Below are 20,679 nucleotides of genomic sequence, written 5' to 3'. Positions count from 1 at the left end.
AGATGTCCACACAGCAGAGCACAAATAGGCTGATGTGTCAGCCGGGCTTTTGCTGCACAAAATGAGTTTGAAATGTCCCACGAGGACAGAGTTTACTAAGGGCATTGTGGGACAGTGCTCTGTGGGAGATACACTGGTGCACAGTAGGATGGCTTGTGTGTGCATGTGTGCAAACGAATGGGCTCACACCTGATAAGAACACCACGGTGCATGTGCAAGGTGATGGCGTGGGAGCCGGTGCTGCCGTTGGACTCCCAGTAAGTCTTGGGATTGCGGTCCGTCAGCTTGCTGGCCCGGTGTGGGTTCGAGGACACCTCCACCTTCTCCCAGCACCTGTCTTCCTTCACTTCCACACTGGAGCCTGGGGGAGGGGGGAAGGGGAAAGGGATGGAGGATCACAGCGGGGTCAGGGAGAAGGGAAGGTCCTGGAGAGTGGGAGGGGGAGAGCAGAGGCAGGGTGGGAGCCAGGGGCGTGGCTGAGGGTACTAACCCTGGCAGAGATGCCTGAGGAAGACATCAAAGAAGGGGATACTGATGGGCTTGTAGGTTCGCCTGTGGTCTTCAATCTGGCCCAGCACCATCTGCAGCCAGGACACGGGGCAGAGAAGGAATGCGGAAGCACAGTCAGAAGCATGCACGGAGGAAAGAAGGCCCAGAGGGACCAGACGGGACCAGAGCGCTCAACCCTTCTCACCAAATTCTGATGGGACCGCGTAGGGGGAAAGCTTGGGGACGAGTGTCGAGATCTGCCACTGCTGCACTTGGGATCTCAGAGATGGACACATGAAGGCCCCGCCCCTTGCTACTTTTCTTCTCTCAGCTCTGCACCGCTGCCCCTCCTCACCTGGATGCAGCCGGCCAGGATGCTGGAGGTGAGGTTGCTGTAGAGCTGGGCGTACTTCTCGCACTCCGTCACCAGGTGGCGGAGCTCTGAGGCCAGCAGGAGCTGAGCGGAGTGCTTGTCCAGGACTTTGGAGAGGGCGTCCTTGGCTCCCAGGCAGCAGAGCACGACTGCATAGTCTTTGTGCATCAGAGCCAGGCGGTGCAGGAAACACGTCAGCTCCTGGACGACCTGAGCCCAGGGCCACGCGGATGAGTTTCCAGGAAAGCAAGGATAGAGAATGTAAGGGCGAGGACTGGGCCCACTGAGGGAAGAGTGACTGGGACTGAGGAGTCTGCAGGGCCAGGAGAGGACCAAGGAGAGTGGAACAGTGTAACTCAAGTGCTGGGACTGAGTCAGCGGCAGTACTGAGTCAGTTCCCGAGAGCTAGCTAGCGTTTGTCTGACATCGCTCCACGATGTACAAACCCTGGCTCGGAGATAGTGAGGCCTGTCTGGCTTGCTGAGTGGCACCAGCCTTCCTGTCCTTCCTCCAGAGGCCACCATGCCCCGAGACCCTCAGATCTACAAGGATCTGCTGAACCTCTAGAAGGTCACTAGGCAGGTAGCACCCCAACTTCTGCTTTCCCTCCCCAACCCCTGCCGGGGATCCGGTACCTCAGAGTCACTGCTTGGCCCATTCAGGCAGTTGAGGCAGGGCTCCAAGACCTCATGCCAGGGGAGGACCGTTGTCTCAGAATAATCCAGCAGTCGCGTCATGACCCTGGGGAGGGGAAGGGAACAAATCAAGCTCCAGCAGTGGTTCAGTCCCTGTGCACGGAGCTGGACGGACCCTTTACCTGAGTACCGTGAGCAGCAGAGTTCTGTTGGGCCCAGGGGCATCCAGAGTCCGCAGCAGCAGGAGGAAGGGCTGCGTTTCCTGCTGGAGGCGCTTGAGGAGGGGCCTCATGGCACTCTGGGGGCTTCCTTCATGGCACAGCACGCGCTCCAAGTCCAGGAAGAGCTCTGCCGACGGGTCCCCCACCAGGGACCGGATGAGTGACTCGGGGGACCCATCCTGACCCTGTGTGCTGGGAGTCTCCAGTGCTGCAGGGCAGACACACCAGAGGGAAATGTGCATGAGAGGCATGTTGTAAGTCAGTCAAACCAACAAACGGTGCAATCCGGAAAGCCCCCCCCCCCACATCCCACCCCGCAAACTTTCTTTCCACCTCGTGGATGTCTATATCATAGTTTATCAGAGTATAAGAAATTTTCTTTTCTGGTCCCCAGTGTAGACCTAACTATACTTGAAAAGCAATACAGTGTAAGGGACATTGCTGTGTTGACCCCCTCAGTCGCCTTCCACTATTAAATGCTAGCGATATATAAACAGTACTGCAGTGATGGGATCGTCTCCAAACTGCTGAGTGTGGGGCTTCAGACTCACAGACTCACGGACGCATGCCGCTTATTGCAGTCCGTGTCCATATGTCTGCGTTATTACCTAATTTTTAAAACATAAAAGATGTCTTATGACATCCACAGTCCTCCTTTTGGTCAACAAGTTCTGCTTAAGATCAGACATGCCATGGAGATGCACACGGGTCCTGCTGACACCTGGGAGACCGAGGCAAGAAGATCTAGAGTTTGCGATTTGCCTGGGCTCCATGGCCTCGGACTTATTACACTTCCTCCCATCCCCGCAAAAAACTCTCTGGCTTGAGCCCTAAAGATTCCCCTCATTTCCTGACGATTCCTGCACCTTCACTAAGTGACCAGAATGTACAGTTTGACTCCTGGCTGCAGCGGGGCTCCGGCGCTCCTCAGCAGAGCATCCGTCCACCATGGTACCTGCTCGCTCCGGACTCGCCCAGGGCTCTGAGTAGCGACTGAGAAGCATCATGAGGATGGTGCGCGTGGTGGGCATTGGCTCTGTCCCCGGCGCTATCCCCGAGTGCCTGAACAAGGTGTCCCTCAGCTCCTGGGTGATGATCTGGTCTCCCAGCGTGTGGTGATTACACAGAAGCAGGTTGAGTAGAAGCAGGCCGTTCCTCACCGCAGAGGAGCACCTGGCAGGAAGGGATGACCCGAGAAGTTGACAGTGAGTGCAACACAGGCGAGAGGCAGGGGCAGCTGGGCGGTCCCTCTGAGGAAGGACTCCTGGCCATCGGACCTTGAGCCACTACCTTAACCCCATGACAGAGAGTCAGTTTTTCTGCCTCCCCTGGGAACCACCTACATCCACTTGGTCTCTCTTCTAGTGACATTCTGACAGGGCCACAGTGTTTATCCAGAGGGGACAACATAGGTACAATTTCTGTGAAGCACATGAACCCGGAGGAGTGGAGTTTTAGGGTACAGCAAGGATTTAAGAGTCTGGAGGGTGACGTCTGACCCCTCAGTGTTCAGCATCAGGATCACAGCTGCAGGAACACTGAGGAGCAAGCTCTCAGAGCCGGGACGTGTGGCGGAGTCGATGCTGGCGAAGATCTCTCTGGTCATCTGGGTATCAAACAGAGGCTGGATGGGATCTCGGCTGGTGACGAAAGCAGGGGCCTCAGAGGAATTAGCAATGGCTAGCATCTTGAGCGCCTGAAAGAAAGATGCAGGGGTAGTTAGGGTGTGGGCAGAGCTATCACTAGGAATACAGCCTAGTGGGAGAGTGCTCACCCAGCACAGAAGGCCCTAGGTTCAGCCCCCAGCCCCACCCCAAAGGGAAAGAGGACACTACTGTCATCACTCTAGACCCCAAACCCTGGAGCAGCAGGACTGTTGGCAGACAGGTCACACAAGAAATGGAAATGGAACAGAAGGTGAAGGGACATGAGGGGAGGGGAAAGGAGGGGAGGAAAGGAGAGAGGAGAAGAGGGGAGGGGAGGGGAAAGGAGGGGAGGAGGGGGAAAAGGAGGGGGGAGGGGGAGGGAAAGGGAGAAGAAGGGAGGGGAGGGGAGGGGAAGGGAAGGAAAGGAGCAAAGGCAGGGATGTAAGGGCACATTCTAAGTCTACAGTTGCTGCTCTCTACTCCTAGGCTCCCCAAACCAAGGCTTCTGAAGGGGGCACACCACCCTTTCTGAATCACAATGGCCTGCAGCTATCTTCTGAGGCTTTCCTTGAAGCTGCACCCCCACCTGTCGACCACCCCTACCTTTCCCGAGTCCTGCCTCTGAGCAGCACCCTGGCATCCCTCCTATCTTTCTATATTTCTCTGCCTGGTCCTCAACTACAGTCCTCTGTCTCCTTCTCCCCTCCATCGCTAGGCAATCTCTTCTACTCCTGTGGAAAAGTGTTTATAATGTGAAGTTTTACCTTCTGGTATTACAGAGGCAATGAAATGAGAAGCAAACATGATACTTCCAAGGGAAAGGTATCTCTACCGTAAAGCTGTCTCTCTGAAAAAAATACCCGGGGAATGGACTGGCCTCAAGGTAAGATTCAGGATGACTCAGGTGAGGCTCAGACACACCAAGAGAAGCATTTTCCTGTGATCACCAGAGTGTACCCTGGGTAGCTAGGCTCTATAGACTTCAAGCTAGAAACAAGAGGCTGTTAAGTCTGTCCGGGGCAAGGATATGAATTTCAGAGTAAATGTTATGTTTTTTGGTCATGCAATTTGAGAGGATCAGAAAATAGTTTTGCATACTGATGGCTTACATAATGTCTGGCTACTCTTGGAAGGCACAGACCCCAAGCAACGCTATAAAGGAACTAAATCTGGACCTCCCAGGTCAGTCTGCTCTGAGCAGACATGTGGGCATGTCTGCTGAGAGAGAGAGAGAGAGAGAGAGAGAGAGAGAGAGAGAGAGAGAGAGAGAGAGAGAAGAAGAAGAAGAAGAAGAAGAAGAAGAAGAAGAAGAAGAAGAAGAAGAAGAAGAAGAAGAAGGAGGAGAGGGAGGGAGAGAGAGAATGTGAATAAATCCATTTTCAGAACTGCTCTGGATGAGGCTTCTTTCCTTCAGGGACACTGGGCTACACACAGCCAAATGCCCATTCCATACAGCACGGACCTCTATCAGGAGTGGTCGGGAGCTGACTTCCTGTGAGCGAGCTCTCTGGGCATCGCCTTCCTTCCCTGCTGTGTGGCTGAGGTGGCAGGGCAATGGCAGAACAGTCTGCTTTACTCAAACCCAGAGGGGCTATGTCTATACACTAGCACACACTGTCATATCTGTGATGGTAGTCTTTGGCCTCCACCTACCTGGAATTTAAGTGAGGGACAATGAACACGCTGAAAGACTAAACTCCTGCCCTTCTCCTCAAGCTGCTCTTCCTGTCACATGCTCCCAGTTAGCAGCGCTCTCGCGACCCAGCCGCTTAATTCTAAACCTAAGCATCTGTGGTGGAACAGGAACGGCCCCATAGACCCATGTGTGTGAAGGCTTGGCCCAGAGGGAGTGGCACTATGAGGAGGTGTGGCCTTGTAAGAAGCGTGTCCCTGTGAAGGCAGGCTTTGAGGTCTCCTATGCTCAAGCTATGCCCAGTGTGGCACGGTCTCTCGCCTCCTGTGGATCAAGATGCAGAAGGCTCAGCTCCAGCACCAGGCCTGTCTGGACAATGCCATGCTCCTGCCATGCTGAGAGTGGACTTGTTTCCTTCTGAAACTGTGAGCCAGCCCCAATTAAATATTTTCCTTTATAAGAGTTTCTGTGGTCATAGTGTCTCCTCACAGCAATAAGACCCTAAGACAGTACCTGTCAGTCTGTCTATCTATCAAGTATCTATCTATCCATCTGTCTGTCTGTCTGTCTTTCTTTTTTCAAGTTGTCGGCTCTTTCCTTTCACCATGTGGGCTCCAGGGACGGAGCTCAGGTTGTCAGACTTAGAAGCAAGCACCTTTGCCCAGAGCTGCTCACCAGCTCTTGATTTCTTAAACACTCCGTCCTACCTCCCTGCAGCCATGCGCCCAGCTCCATGTCCACCCAGCTACAGTCCATCCAGCTCCCAAAGCAAGCACATTCTTTTTTTCTTTTTTCTTTTTTTCTTTTTCTTTCTTTCTTTCTTTCTTTCTTTCTTTCTTTCTTTCTTTCTTTCTTTCTTTCTTTCTTTCTTTCTTTCTTTTTTGTTTTTTTGGGTTTTGTTTTTTTTTTTGTTTTTTTGGATTTGTTTTTTTCAAGACAGGGTTTCTCTGTGTAGCCCTGGCTGTCCTGGAACTCACTCTGTAGACCAGGCTGGCCTCGAGCTCAGAAATCTACCTGCCTCTGCCTCCCAGAGTGCTGGGTGATGCATGCGCCACCACCGTCCGGCCAGATCACATTCTCTTTTAAACAAGAATTATTTGTGTTATGTGAGTATCTTCAGATACACCAGAAGAGGGCATCAAATCCCAATACAGATGGTTGTGAGCTACCACATGGTTGCTGGGAACTGAACTCAGGACCTCAGGAAGAGCAGCCAGTGCTCTTAACCACTGAGCCATCTCTCCACCCCCCAGATCGCATACTTAAAGTTCTCTATGTCTTCCTACTTCACTACCCAAGACCTGGTCTGAATCAGTACAGGAGGAGCCCTTCAGGGTCTGTAGCCACCCCCCTACCTGTCACTCACTAATTCTCTGCCAGGCCCCACCCAGTGTACTCACTGCCAGTCCTGCCTGCTGCACCAAGACAGATGTCTTGTATTCTCGCATGCAGATCAGCACAGCGTAGATGCCACCCTCCCTGGCGAAGAGCGGGCGCCATTCGTGCTTGGTCATGAGCAGGTAGAGGAGGCGCAGGGCTAGCGCCACCACCATCTTCTCCCCCACCTGGTTGGTCAGCAAATCCACCAGCGTCTTTACGAGCTTCTCTCTGAGAAGAGAAAAGACACTGGGACTCCCCACACCAAGGAGCCTTGCGTACCCCTCCCCCTCCTGCTCCCCAGCCTCAGTCTCACTCCTGACCCTTCCTTTCTGTATCCTAACTGCCCCTGCTTCCTCTTTCCAAATAAAGCTATAGATTTAAAGTCATTCTAATCAAATGGCTTAAAAGTTTAAAATAAAATAGCAGGCAGATCCAGGAAGGGGAGGGGGAATACATAAATATCTGGAAAATATAATGCTTCTAGTTAACCAAAAATAACCAAAAGCATGTAAGAGATAAGGAGGTAACAAAAGAAGTAAGGGTAGATCTCAGCCAGGGAGCAAGAATGGGCCACTGGGAAACAGATGGCGGCTCTGGGCATGGTGGCTCATGTTGTGAGGCCAGCATTTGGGAGGGAGACAGAAGAACTGCCAAGAACTGCCTTAAACACAGTGTGACACCCTTTCTCCAAAAGTTAAAAAGCCTAAACACAAAATAACACAAAAACCCTGCAAGCAAACAACAAGCCCAGAGTGCTCTTGGGCTGGGGTCCGATGTAGTTCAGAGTCGGCACACCGGTGGCACACCATGTTGGGTGAAGCCTTGGGTTCAGTCCCTAGCACCAAAGAGAGATGGGCAAATGTGACGCCATCTTGCCTGCCTGAAGAACAGAGAGATTTGAAATAGATGTTAAAAAACAAAACAAAACAACAACAACAAAAATCAGAAGTAGTAAGTATTGTTAGAAAACAAGAAAATATTTTTCCGGAAGCTGGATGGCTCAGTCAGTGAAGTACTTGCTTTACAAACATCAAGACTTGACTCTAAATCTCTAGAATCCACATGAGAAAGCCTGTGGCTGAGGAGGCAGACAGGAAGACCCTCGGGCTGAGACCCTCGGGCTGGCGGCTGGTCAGCCCACCTCACCACATTGGTGAGCTTGTGGCTGGCCAGCAGGCCTCGCCAGATCCATGAGCTCTGGCTTCAGTGAGAGACACTATCTCAAAAGCTCAGATGAAGAGAGATTGACGAAGACCCCCAACATCTGACCTCCTTGTAAACATCCCCCCCCCACAAGTGTACAAACATACACCAAAAAGCGATATATTTTTCTAACCCTAAAATAGATGGACTTTTTTAATTAAGATTTTATTTTTATTTTAAATTGTGTGTGTGTGTGTGTGTGTGGTCACATATGCAAAAGCCTGGAGGGGGCACTGATTCCCTGGAAGCTGGAGTTTACAGGAGTCTGTGAGCCTCCTGGTGTGGGTACTTGGAGGTAAACTGAGTCCTCTAAAACAGATGCCTGAGGCATCTCTTCAGCCAAGAATCTTCCTTCTGATAGGGCAGAAGCTTTTAGAAGCTATAAAACGTTGAAAACTATAGCAACCTAAAAACCTTGGCACATTGAAAGTCACTACAAACACAAGAGGCAAACAGCAGGAGCTGGAGAAAACTGGCAGGAAAAAAACACTGTCAGGGGGTGGGGGTGGGTGAGATTGCTGAGGGTAAGCCTTGCTGTGGCCCTGAGGACCACACATCCTGAGGACCACGCCCACACGCCCTGATGACCACGCCCACAAGTCCTGAGGACTTCACACTGTTACAGAGGTCTGCTCCACTTGCTGCCCTCAGTCCCTCTTGATCAAGAATTAGATGAAAATGCTTGCTAAGGGTCTTCCAGCCCCTCCCTGGGAAGCATCTCTGCCCCTCCCTGGGCAGTATCCTTGGCACTCACAGTAACAGTGCTTGATCTGTCTGGCACTGCTGCTGGAGCAGAGTAATGATCCTAGCACCACCCTAGAGAAGGACTTAGAGACACAGATGGTCAACAATGACCACCACCCTTAGAAAACATTTGGTAACATCATATTGTTAGTGAAGGTAGGCTGAGATGTTTTTGCTACTGGCTCTGAGGTAGTCAATCTTAGGGAACAAGCTGAAGTTGAGAAAGGCGCGCTCTCACCAGTTAAGCTGGGAGCTTTATGGTCAGGGAGCAAGAACAACGCAGCCCTGGCTGACAGGATTGTCACTGAGGCGGGACTGTGACCACTGACTTCCTATACGCATTTTGCCCTCAGCTTCCTGATGTGATTTCTTAAGAATGGATGATGAGTAGATACACAGTCTGAGCATTTAAGGTAGATAAGGCTGATTTTTATATAAAAGTTAAGACTTGTAACTCTTTTATAATTCTTACAAGATTACTTTTAAAGATAAATAATTACTCCTTTCTTTGTAACCACAAATTGCCTCCTGCCTGCAAGAGAAGCTGGCTGAGAGAACTGCCCTGCTTGCTTACACTGTGGTAATCTATAACAAGTCGCTTAGTTACCAATGTACATGGATTTGGGGGAATAATCTGTTTTCTTTACCTGTACTATGTAATGTTATTTCTTGTAAACACATTGAAGAATACATTGTTTTTTTCATAATCATTCACTAGAAAAAAACCAAAATGTTACCATACTGTAATTTTATACTGCTTGAAAGATTTTGCTGGGATATATAAGCTATGGAAGAAAGAATAAAGTGTGGAGGGCTGGACCATGGCTCCTTCCATCCATTAACTGTGTGCATGCATGTATATGTGTAGGGTTTGTATGAATGGGGTTGGCATGTTGTTCCTTCCACCCATTAACCATGACTATGTGTGTGTGTGTGTGTGTGTATGTATGTATGTATGTATGTATAGATATGTGTAAAGCTTGTCCAGGCACGTGTTGGAGCTTGCTCCATGCATCAATTGTATATATATGTATGTATATATGTATGCATGTATGTATATATGTATATGTGTATGTATGCATGCATGTATGTACGTATGCATGTATGTATACATGTATGTATGTATATGTATGTATGCATATATGTATGCATGCATGTATGTATGTATGTATGTATGTATGAATGAAATGCTTGGAGCCTGCGTGCTGGAGCTTTGCTCTAACTATTCCATGTGTGAATGTGTATATGTCTGTCTGTACTTCTGTATTATGTATATATGTATACATGTATGTATATATGCACATCTGTCTGTACTTCTGTATTATGCATGCATGCATGTATGTATGCAAATAGGACATATTTGTGTGTATGAAGTTATTGAACTCTACCTTTTGTTTCAGCCATTCAGTGTGTGTGTGTGTGTGTGTGTGTGTGTGTATTTTTTCCTTTTCCTTCTTTCTCCCTGGCCCCAAGGAGTTAAAAGTTCATAGTTTTCCTTTTCTACCAGCCACAGGGAGTGCTAGCCCCAGCAAACTAAGCTTTGTTCCCTCAGAGAAAAGTCTGCTGAGTAGCTTCTCTACTCTCTGGCTGCCTTTGACAGCAGTCCCTGTAGGTATCTGGATCCATACCAGTCAGTGGCTCTAAGCACTGACCCCCAAAGGCTGCCTGCCTCAGTTTACCCACCACATGGATACCAAGGCCAATAACTGGCATGGGAGGATCACAAGTCAAAGTCAGCCAGGCAATACAGTGTGAGACTCCATCTCACAATAGAACCTTCCCCTTCACAAAAAAGTGCTGGTTGTGAGTGAGGGTGAGAGCAGGCACTGACACTTTGTCATTGTCGCCTAGGGAGGTGGCTGGCATCCACTCAGAGAAAGAACATAGCAGAGGCTGACCCTCTGGGGAAGAGCTCAGAGGCAGAGTTCTATTCTGATCTATTGCCTCAGAGCCTATGACAAGTGGGATTAAACAGAATAAACGCTCAGCTGGGTTTGCAGTACGAGCTCACTGCTTTTATTTGATATCACATTCTCCTGCCTCTGCTTCCCAAGTGCTAAGATCAGAGGCGGGCTTCGCCACACACCGCTGCAAACCAGGACTGGGTGTGAACTACTTACTCTAATAGGGATAGTGGCTATGACCAAGGTAAAGTGCAAGTTGAAATGTTCACCAAAACATTAGCACTGAATATCTGCAGGGAAGCACTTTTGGATCGTTTTTTATCTCTTTCTAGCTTTCCTTTTCCTTCCTTCCTTCCTTCCTTCCTTCTGCTCTTCCTTCTTTTTGTAGACAATGTCTCTCTATGTAGTCTTGTCTAGCCTGAAACTTATTAGCCATGACCTTATAGAGACATGCCTGGCTTTGCCCGGAGTGCTGAGATTAAAGACACCACCTTTACATCTATGCTCTTTTTTTTTTTTTTCTGAGACAGGGTTTCTCTGTGTAGCCCTGGCTGTCCTGGAACTCACTCTGTAGACCAGGCTGGCCTCAAAATCAGAAATCCGCCTGCCTCTGCTTCCCAGAGTGCTGGATTACAGGCGTGCGCCACCACTGCCCGGCTCACATCTATATTCTAACTCTTTACACGAACTATTCTCTTGTGATCACAAAAATAAAGTGAACACAATTTTTTAAAATATGTAAACAAAATGTTTTAAACACAGATAAAAAAATAATGTAAGAATGCCTTTAAATCTATATGAAAAAGGCAACAGCTCGACAAAAGTAGAAAAAAGATATTTATGGAAATACAACAAAGTTAACACAGACAAGCACTGTGGGTAAAGACCCTGTTGCCAAGGCTGATGTCCTGCATTTGATCCGCAGAAGCCACACAGTGCATCGAGAACCAACTTGCTCGAGTTGTCCTCTGTTCTCCACAAACATGCCACAGTATATGCTGGCACACGTGCACATGCACACACACACACACACACAATGTGCCCGTCTGATCCATTAAGAAGGAATACTATGGGCTGGAGAAATGGCTCAGCAGTTAAGAGCACTGACTGTTCTCCCAGAGGTCCTGAGTTTAAATCCCAGCAACCAGACTGTAGTTTACAATGATCTGTAACGAGATCTGACACCCTCTTCAGGTGTGTCCGAAGATAGCTCCAGTGTACTCACATACATGAAATAAATAAATTAATCTTTTAAAGAAAAGCAGCAGTAGTGTGCTGGCCATGGTAGAGGAATGGAGACAGGAGAGTCGTGTACTTGAACTGGGCAGAAACCACATCACAGTTTTACACATCGATGAAAACAATAAATGGCTCTGTGAAGACCGACACTGAGAAATTGCTCTAACAGACACAGAGTGGGCACAAAGAAATTCCACAGACGCTAAAACACACATTAAATGCTATTTCCACTTACATAATATACACAGTTTTAATGCTTTTATGCATTAGGGTTTTAAAAAGACGTAATTTACACTTTTTAAAATACTATAGTGCGCGTGTCTGTCTGTAGATATGTACCTGTGCAGCTGACTGTGGAGGCCAGAAGAGGAATCAGGTCACCTGGAGATGGAGTAACAGGTGTTTGTGAGTAGTAGCTGCCTAACGTGGGTGCTGGGAATCGAACTCAGGCTCTTTGGACCAACAGCAAGTACTCCTAACCACTGAGCTGTCTCTATCCCCAGACAGCAATTACAAACTAAACCTGTTGGCGGTCTGCTTGGTCCGTCCGACAACAGCCATAGAAAGATAGGAAGCCCCCCCCCCCACTTCTTTTTTCTAAGCTTTGATGCAGGATCAGAGCCCTAAGACAGCACAGAGCTGACTCCTGCTTCTCTCTCCTCTTGTTTCTTACTAACCCACTCTAATTTTTTTCCTTTCTTTCCAGACTGACCTCAAATTTGCTTCCAACTTGTGAGTTCTGTAATTATAGATAGGTATGACACACCGCCACACCCCGCAGGGCTTTTCAGTCAGTAATTTTATGTGAACTGTTTTAAGAATGAAAGTGCACTTGTGTAATAAAGAAATCAGATTTTTAAAAAAAAGTTTAAAATACAAAGAAAGTAGGGACAGAAGAAAAAGGAGAGAGAAAAAGTTTAGGCGAGCTAGCTTCGAGCTCAGAATCCTCCCAAGGGTTAGTATTAGGCATGTGCCACCATACCTGGCTTGAAAAAAATTAAAAAAAAAAAACAAAAAAAAAAAACTAGAGCTCAAAGGACCTAGTTTTGGAACCTGGCTCTGGCTCTGTAGAACTCTGAGCAAGTAACTAAAATTCTCAGTTTTCTCTGAAAACTATAATAATGATATTAATAATACTGGACTAATGGCTTCATGTCTGTGCTGGGAGACAGACTTAATGGGTGCACACATGTGAATTCTCGGGAGTCCTTCACCCTTTGAGCCCGCCCACCGTTTGAGCCCACCCACTCTTTGAGCCCGCCCACCCTTTGAGCCCGCCCACCGCCAGTCCTCGCCTGCCCTTCCTCCATCCTCCATCCCCTGCCTTTCTACCTCTTGATTTCACGGCTCTCCCCTCCCCCCATGGCCCTGAATGGCTCAGCTGTGACCCAAGCCCTTCCCAAGCAACACCGCCAACCTCAGTGATCTGTCAGGACGGACCAGGGGGTGGTCCCGCTCAGTGACCTCCTCCACAGCCTGGGACAGGGCACCGAGCCCCGAAAGCTGCAGGTTTGTATCCAGGCTGGAGATCTGCACAGTGGCCAAGACCGCTGCCACATGCTGATCCAGGGAGCTGCGTGGACCTGGACCCCGCAAGGCTCGGGCCATCTCTGCAATTAGTGAGGGAAAGGCAGTGGCTAAAACAGTTGTCATTCCTCTAGGCTGCAAGTTCTTACAAATCAAGTCCAGTATGGTATCAACAGTATTCACTACTGTAGCTCAGCGTTCATAGCTTTTCCAATGGTACATGAAGGATCTAGTTACACATTCAAGATGGAGATGCCTGTGAAACAGACTCTCCTCTCCCAAAGAGAGACACGTGGGTGTCCACAGGCTTTTCCCCAGGAAGGACCCTTCCTCCCTGGCTTGCCCTCCCTCTACCCACGAACACTGGAGCAATCCAAGTCTTCTAACGTCCTTGCCTTCCTTCCCAGAACCGAACTCACCAGTAGCTGCCTCCTGTGTTTCAGGGGACAGGGCCATCCCCTCAGCCACCAGAAGCTGATTAAACAGCTGGGAGTCGCTCTGAGCTTTGGGGGACTCCATCTTTGCACCGATGGGCTCCATCTCTGCCTTTAGGGGCACAGCTTTCACATTGCAGGGCTCCTCCTCTGAGAAACTGGCGGCAGACTGTGACCCCTCCTCTGGCTCTGGGGTGCAGGAGCGACTCTGTGAGGAAGGCACGCTCCCCAGTTCTGTGGGCGGTAGCCCATACTTGGCGTAGACATGGGAGTTGAGCAGGTCGCAGCGGTTGCCACCCTCTAAGCGGTTACTGAGAACCTGCAGCATGCCCTCAGCCATCTCCACAGGCACGGAGAGCTCTCCCAGAGCCTTTTCTCCCAGGGCCTGCCAATACAAAAGTCCCGTTCAGGGACAAAGAGGCACAAGTTCCTAGGAACAGCCAGGGAAGAGTCACCCCTGCAGTTGCTCACACCCCAGCATACTAGAGCCTCAGAGCATGCTGCCCACCAGCAGGACCTCCACAGGCTTCAACCGTTAGCTCCTCCTCCTCCTGAGTGACTCATTCCACAGTCAGAATTCCCCCTGGAGTGCCTAGCTCTAGCCCCACCTCTCAGATGTCTGGTACCTCATCCAGTTTCTCGTGCAGATTCTGGAGAATTGTTTGCTGCTCACACAAGTCCAGCTTCTTGATGAAGAAAAGTAGCTCCCACCACTCTGCCTGGCTCAGGCACCCTGGCTCCTCATTCTGCTGTGGTTCAGGCTGGAGATACGGCAGTGAGTACAGGCCATGTGCTGGCTTCCAGTCCCAGGAGGGACACGCTGAGGAGAGGGGAACCGTCAGTTTCTGAGCCTCTGGAGCAGCCTCTGCTCGGCAGTGGTTTAGCTCCTCTGTTTCAAACGGTCTATCCATCCATCCGCACCCTCTCCTGGGCTCACCTGGGCCCAGTACAGTTGCCCCTCCTCCCTTCTCCACAGCTGCTGGTGCTGAATCCCCAGTAGCTTCCTCGGGCCCCAGGATCTCTAGCATGTGCCAGTGTACCCAGTAGGTACGGCCAGTTGACTGCCAGAAGACCTGGAGGAAAATGAAGGGTAGGAAGGCTCTGAGCTCTGGGCCCGACCACAGCTGGCGAGGCCTAGACTGCTCTCCACACAGCTCAAGGCTTCCTGCCGCTGTGGGAGTCAGTGGGCCCTGCCTTCCTTCCTAACCTTCACGGCACACTTGCACACCCTCACATCTTGCCCTGTTGACCGCACTGGAGGCATCTCAGGCTCTCACTTTGGCCTCCTGGGTATGAGTTCCTGTGACCTCACAGCCCACCTACCGCCACCAAATTTTCTCTGCCCATTAAAATTGAACCCTCAGGCCGGGCATGGTGGTGCATGCCTGTAATCCCAGCACTTGGGAAGCAGAGGAAGGCGGATTTCTGAGTTCGAGGCCAGCCTGCTCTACAGAATGAGTTCCAGGACAGCCAGGGCTACACAGAGAAACCCTGTCTCGAAACCCCCCCCCAAAAAACCCAAACAAATAAAATTGAACCCTCTCTTGTACTGATTCTTTTTTATAACAACTCCACAACTGGAGGTTTTCTTTCCTCTTCTTTATAGCATCATCATCATCGTTTAGATAGGTTCTATGTAGCCCTGGCTGTCCTGGGGTTTGTCATGTAGCCCAGGTTGACCTCAAAACTACAGAGATCTGCCTGCTTCCCCCTTGTAAGTGCTGGGCTTAGAGCCATGCCACCACGCCTGGCTCTCCTTTCTTTCTGTCATTGAAACAGCTACCCTCAAGCTGGCTATCTAGCCAAAGATGACCGTGAGCTGTAATTCCTCTCCAGTTCTGAGATTTCAAGCCTGTGACAGCAGGCCCTGTTTTATGTGGTGCTGGGCTCAAACCCAGGGCCTCCTGTATGCTGGGCAAGCATTCTATTGACCGAGTTACATCCTCGGGCCACGCCTGAGGGTTTTCTCCTTGGGTGGCACATCGGAACCTCCGAGCTCCCCAGCCGCCCACAGACTGGATCCCTCGGAGCCCAGCAGCATCCAAGCCCACCTGCACAGGGGGCACCCCATTGTTGCTTTGCTGGAACTCGCCCTCGTCCCCAGCACTGATCTCCTCATAGTCATCCAGGATGCGAACACGCATGCCGGGCTGCACCGTCTGCTGGACATATTCTCCATAACCACTGCGGCTGGAAAACTCAGAACGACTGCGGAAGGTCCGCCCTTGCTTCCTGGGTGTAGTGACCACGGTGGGCAGCAGCAGCGGAGGGCCCGAGAGGCACGGCTGGAAGATGGACCGGGATGGCCGGGGCGGCGAAGCGCCCTGCTCACTGAGGTTCCGTGCCCAGCCCATGCTCCGCACCAGCTCTGAAATGAGGCTGCCCACTGCCATACTGAACTCCAGCTCCCGCTGACCCCGGGTCTTCTCCTTTGTGAGACATGGGGAGCTCTGGTCCCCAGCTCCTGACTCCGGGCTGTTATTCAGCTGATCCAGCAGGGAGGTGACACAGAGGTAGCGCTTCACCAGGGAGAAGAGCAGCTTTCCGGGGATCTGCAGGAGAGATCCAACCCTTGGTTTAGGTCCACCTCCCCCTGCCTTCCACCCCCCAGCCCCTCAGCATCTTCCTCTATAGACCAATGTGAAGGCCTCATTGCTAGGCCTATGATGCTCAGATGTGTCTAGGAAACGCAATGGAATCTCTTTTAAAAAATTATGAGCGCAGGTGTTTTACCTGTGTGTATGTCTGTGTACCACATATGTGTCTGGGGCCTGTGGAGGCTAGAAAGGGCAATTAGATCTTTTGGAACTAGAGTTACAGATGGTTGTGAGCTGCCATGTGGGTGCTGGGAATTGAACCTGGATCCTCTGGTAGAACAGCCATTGTTCTAAGCTGCTGAACCATTTCTCCATCTCTAGCCCATAAAGGAATTATCTTAAACCACAGATTCTTATGTTTGCTTTTGTGTATACTTTTGTGTGTGGTATATGTACGTGGTACATGTGTCTGAGGGTACAAGCGCACATGTGTGCACACAGGTATGGTGGCCCAAGGTTGGTAGCGGCTGTCTTCCTTCATCTCTTTCCACCTTACATACCAAGACAGACTCTGTCGCTGAACACAGAGCTTACCATGTTAGCTGATGTGGCTGCCTGCCTTGCCTGGAAGATCCCTTCTCTCTCTCTCTCTCTTGCCTGCTAGGACTGTAGGCAGAATAAGCCACCCAGTTTAGTGTGGGTTCTGAGGATCCAAAATCTGGTTAGCTACTTCTATGGCAAGAGCTTTAACCTGCTGAGCCATCTTCCCAGATCCTATTCTTGGGTTTTGGTACTAGACGTTCTAAACCGAAGAGGTTGAAAAGGGGTCATGAGCCTTTTTTTTTGGTTAGCTCTCCGGGCTATTCAGAGGCTAACCTGCAGTCCTGAATCACAGTGGTTTGAGAAATGGTACTAATAGAATATCCAGCATCCCTGGGTACACAGCTGGCAGAGTACCTGAGGAAGGGGGACGCCTTCCAAGGCCATGCAGTGTTCCTCCGTGGACGTGGTCTCTGCAAACAGCTCCAATAAAGTGTAGCGGCTGTCAAAATCCATGTGCTGCTCGATGCCCTCGTGCTGGCTCAGCGACAGCAGGACGTGAGCCCGGCTCCCTGCAAGCCAGACCGGGTCCAGATCTCCTCCTCGTTGCTTAACACCGTCCCCTGCCTAGCCTAGGCCTTCTCCTTCCCTGGAGGCTTTAAACTTCTCTGGGGCCAAGAACCAAAGCAAGAAATATACTTTACACGTAATCTAGCACAAGCACATACACCCAGAGAACTGAAACATAACGCCATGCTACTAAGCTTTGGAGGGAGAATTCTGGAATTTTGGTTTCTTTAAAAATCACAGAAATATCCTATGTTTCCTTTTTAATCTCAGCTGTGGGATCTGGGACTGCTTTGCAGCATCTATGATTTGCCTCGTGATCTAGCAGAATCATGGTTTTGTCAGCTCCTTTCTCTGACTGTGATATTTGGAATTCTGGGAACTTTTCAGAGGCTGTATAAATGCTTGACCCCCAGTAGGTAGGGTGAGTGGTTGTTGGTCATACTGGGGGGTTAGCTGCAGTTTGTTAGTAGTTGTGCTCAAAGAAAAAACAATAAATTAGATTTGGGGGTCTCTCCCTGTTGCCCCCATCCTTCTTTCTTATCTAGTGATAGAGGGTAAAACGGGGAGGGGGCGTAAAAGGTAAGGAAAAAGAACCCACAAATAGAAAAAGTCTGGCTACAAGATTTACAATTACTATATCTGTGTACTGATTGCTTTCTCAAGACAGGTTCTCACTATGTAGACTATGCTGGCTTTGAACTGGCAGAGCGCTACCTGGCTCTGGCTCCCAAGTGCTAGGATTAAAGGCATGCAACTGTGAGGATATTTTAATTTGTTTTTAAAGTTGGCTATAACACTCCCCATACTAATTTCACAACCAAAAAACACATCTCAGACATTCAACTGATGCAAATCTGCGTGCTTTATTCTCTACCATACACGCCAGTGGCAGATAAACCCTGAGCTTTTAGTCCCGTGTGTACCAGGAATAACCCGTTCATCTATGTTTCTTTTACCTTGAGTTGCTACTTACTAAGTAACGGTTGGGAACTCTCCGCTATCTCTTTTCTTACTCCGTGTGCCCCACCCCCACCTCTCCACTGCTCCCCTCCCCCCTCCTCTTACCAGCATCATGGGCTGCCAGAGCCTGCAGCATCTTGCCCGCACTCCGACGGATCTGAGGCTCGGGATTGCACAGCATGTGCATGAGCAGATCCAGGGCTCCTGTCTCCCTGAAGACTCCAGTGAGAGGCCCGATGCTGGCATAGGCACTGAGCACGTGGATGGTGTGAAGCACTGCCGCCGTCAGGCTCGAGGCCCCGCCCTCCGCCAGCTGCCTGGCAGCCCTGCGCACCAGCGAGCGCACATCGGCCTCCATCTCGGCCATTGCCAACTCATCCAGGCCTCCAGGGTCCCGGGGGAAGCCTCCCACCTCTCCGGCGGGTTCGTACTGCGGGCCTTTAGATAGCGACCGCTCCCGCAGAAGCATGGGGCAGTTGGCGTAGACCTCTGGGGCTGACAGCCACATGAGGAGATGCTCTGTCTTCTCCTCCTCTAAGCTGGCTTTGCCCTCTTCACTACACTTGAGGACACTCCAGCGGATCAGGTACTCAGGATGGCCGTCATGGCCAGGCCTCTGTCGAATGAGTTCTTCAGGGTATGCCTGCAGCCGAGGCCCCAAGGGTACCATAAGGTCCCCTGCTCGCCGTTCCCCTACCATCCTGATCGCCTGGGATACACAAGGAGACAGATAGGCAGTATGTGAGACGACTACATGGAGTGTGGTAGTGTCTTGAGGCATAAGTGAGGTGGGTGGGAATGGGCGGGTTGCATGGTGGAATTTAGAGCACAATAAAAGAGAATAGGATGGAGTAAACAAGTATTATATTTATATAACATACATATTATATAAAAGAAGAACGGCATGAACAGAGCTAGGAGATGCAATGAAAGCATTTCAGGAAAGGTAGGGGGCTGGGCGGGCAGTAGTGGGGCACGCCTTTAATCCCAGGAGGCAGAGGCAGGCGGATTTCTGAGTTCCAGGCCAGCCTGGTCTACAGAGTGAGTTTCAGGACAGCCAGGGCTACACAGAGAAACCCTGTCGTGAAAAAATCCAAACCCCCCCCCAAAAGAAAGCCAAGCACCTTGTGAGAGAGTATGTGAGAGAGGCCCTGAGTGTAATCCCTAGCACTGTGGGGGGTGGGGGTAGGAGGTGGGGTGGGGGTGGGGAGGTGTAAGCTGGTCTTTGCTACTTTGTGGGTTCTCCTTTTTCCTATGCTTTATCCGGAGTGCCCACCCCCCACCCCCACCCCCCGCCTCCATTTCATCTCCTAACACTAACTAGATAGAAGAGAAACGAGGATAGACAGGAAAGAGATCCCTGAGTCGAAATTCTTTCCTTTTGTTTCTTCTTTGACCTCTGGCTACTAACAAACCACAGCCAACCTCCTTAATGGCCAACAAGCACTCCAGGGGCCGTTGGGAGACCCTAGCACTTATGTACTTTGCACACAATCACAGAACTTGTCTGTAGCTGGCAAAACCACCCTTCTGCTGGGGCACAAGGCAAATCACAGTCAGTGGGTGCAGACAGTCTGAAGCAGCCCCCACCCCCCACCCCACCCCACCCCACCCCACCCCACCCTGGCAGCTCTACACCTGGGATTAAAACAAAAACACAGGTTTTTTTTTTTTGTTTTTTAGTTTTTAGTTTTTAGTTTTTAGTTTTTCGAGACAGGGTTTCTCTGTGTAACCCTGACTGTCCTGGAACTCACTCTGTAGACCAGACTGGCCTTGAACTCGGAAATCCACCTGCCTCTGCCTCCCAAATGCTGGGATTAAAGGTGCATGCCACCACGGCCCCTGCTATAAAAGCACATTCTTTTTTTGTTTTTTTGGATTTGGTTTTTTCGAGACAGGGTTTCTCTGTGTAGCCCTGACTGTCCTGGAACTCACTCTGTAGACCAGGCTGGCCTTGAACTCAGAAATCTGCCTGCCTCTGCCTCCCAAAGTGCTGGGATTATAGGCGTGCGCCACCACCGCCCGGCTACAAAAGCACATTCTTATATTTCTGTCTTTTAAAGAAACCCAAATTCCAGAATTCTCACTACAGGGGAGGGGGCACTAAAGAGATGATTAGGGGCCAACAAGATAACCAAGGGCCAATCCTAGCACCAACATGGCAGCACCAACATGGAAGCTCTAGACCATCTCTAACTCCAATCCCAAGGGTCTGACACGCTCTTCTGACCTCCAAGGGCACTGCACATACATACAGACAAAACACTCGTGCACATAAAATAAATAGTTTTTAAATTTACTTTAAAATAAAATATATGTATGTATTTTGTTTGTGCATTTGTCTGTGCAGCATCTGCATGCTGCTCTTGGAGGCCAGAAGAGGGCATCAGATCCCCTGGAGTGAGAGATGGTTTTAGCACTCTATGGGTGCTGGGGATTGAACCCAGGGCTTCTTGGGTGCTAGGCAACACTCTACCAACTGAGCTACATCCCCGGTCTCATAAATATCCTTTATAAAGGCTATGAATTTAAGCCCGGTGTGCTAGCACACGCCTATAATCTTGATATTCAGGAGACTGAGGCAAAAGAATGATCACAAATCTCGAAGGTCCAGCTAAGCCACACACAGAAAATTCCCGGCTAA

At 50.1% G+C, this 20,679-nt stretch overlaps 1 protein-coding gene across 3 annotated transcripts in view; it reads right to left on the bottom strand.

Moving 5' to 3' along the window:
- Cul9 (cullin 9) overlaps positions 1-20,679 on the bottom strand; it is a 43,456-nt gene that overhangs the window by 21,738 nt on the left and 1,039 nt on the right. For all 3 annotated transcript variants that reach the window (XR_007979433.1, XM_052192430.1, XM_052192429.1), the window contains exons 2-16: positions 18,141-18,744; positions 16,923-17,077; positions 15,480-15,980; positions 14,366-14,501; positions 14,055-14,248; positions 13,414-13,813; positions 12,885-13,077; positions 6,398-6,605; positions 3,218-3,414; positions 2,674-2,891; positions 1,680-1,926; positions 1,498-1,603; positions 845-1,072; positions 491-581; positions 190-361 (exon numbers count right to left, since the gene is read on the bottom strand). Coding sequence is in view for 2 of the 3 variants with exons in the window: in XM_052192430.1 (XP_052048390.1) it covers positions 190-361; positions 491-581; positions 845-1,072; positions 1,498-1,603; positions 1,680-1,926; positions 2,674-2,891; positions 3,218-3,414; positions 6,398-6,605; positions 12,885-13,077; positions 13,414-13,813; positions 14,055-14,248; positions 14,366-14,501; positions 15,480-15,980; positions 16,923-17,077; positions 18,141-18,735 (3,641 nt within the window). In the remaining variant the exon portion in view is untranslated. The remainder of the gene's footprint in view (positions 1-189; positions 362-490; positions 582-844; positions 1,073-1,497; positions 1,604-1,679; positions 1,927-2,673; positions 2,892-3,217; positions 3,415-6,397; positions 6,606-12,884; positions 13,078-13,413; positions 13,814-14,054; positions 14,249-14,365; positions 14,502-15,479; positions 15,981-16,922; positions 17,078-18,140; positions 18,745-20,679) is intronic.

This window comes from Apodemus sylvaticus, chromosome 9 (assembly GCF_947179515.1).
Source record: "Apodemus sylvaticus chromosome 9, mApoSyl1.1, whole genome shotgun sequence".
Taxonomy (NCBI): domain Eukaryota; kingdom Metazoa; phylum Chordata; class Mammalia; order Rodentia; family Muridae; genus Apodemus; species Apodemus sylvaticus.
Note: the sequence above shows the minus strand (reverse complement) of the source record. Positions and strands in the feature narration are given on the sequence as shown.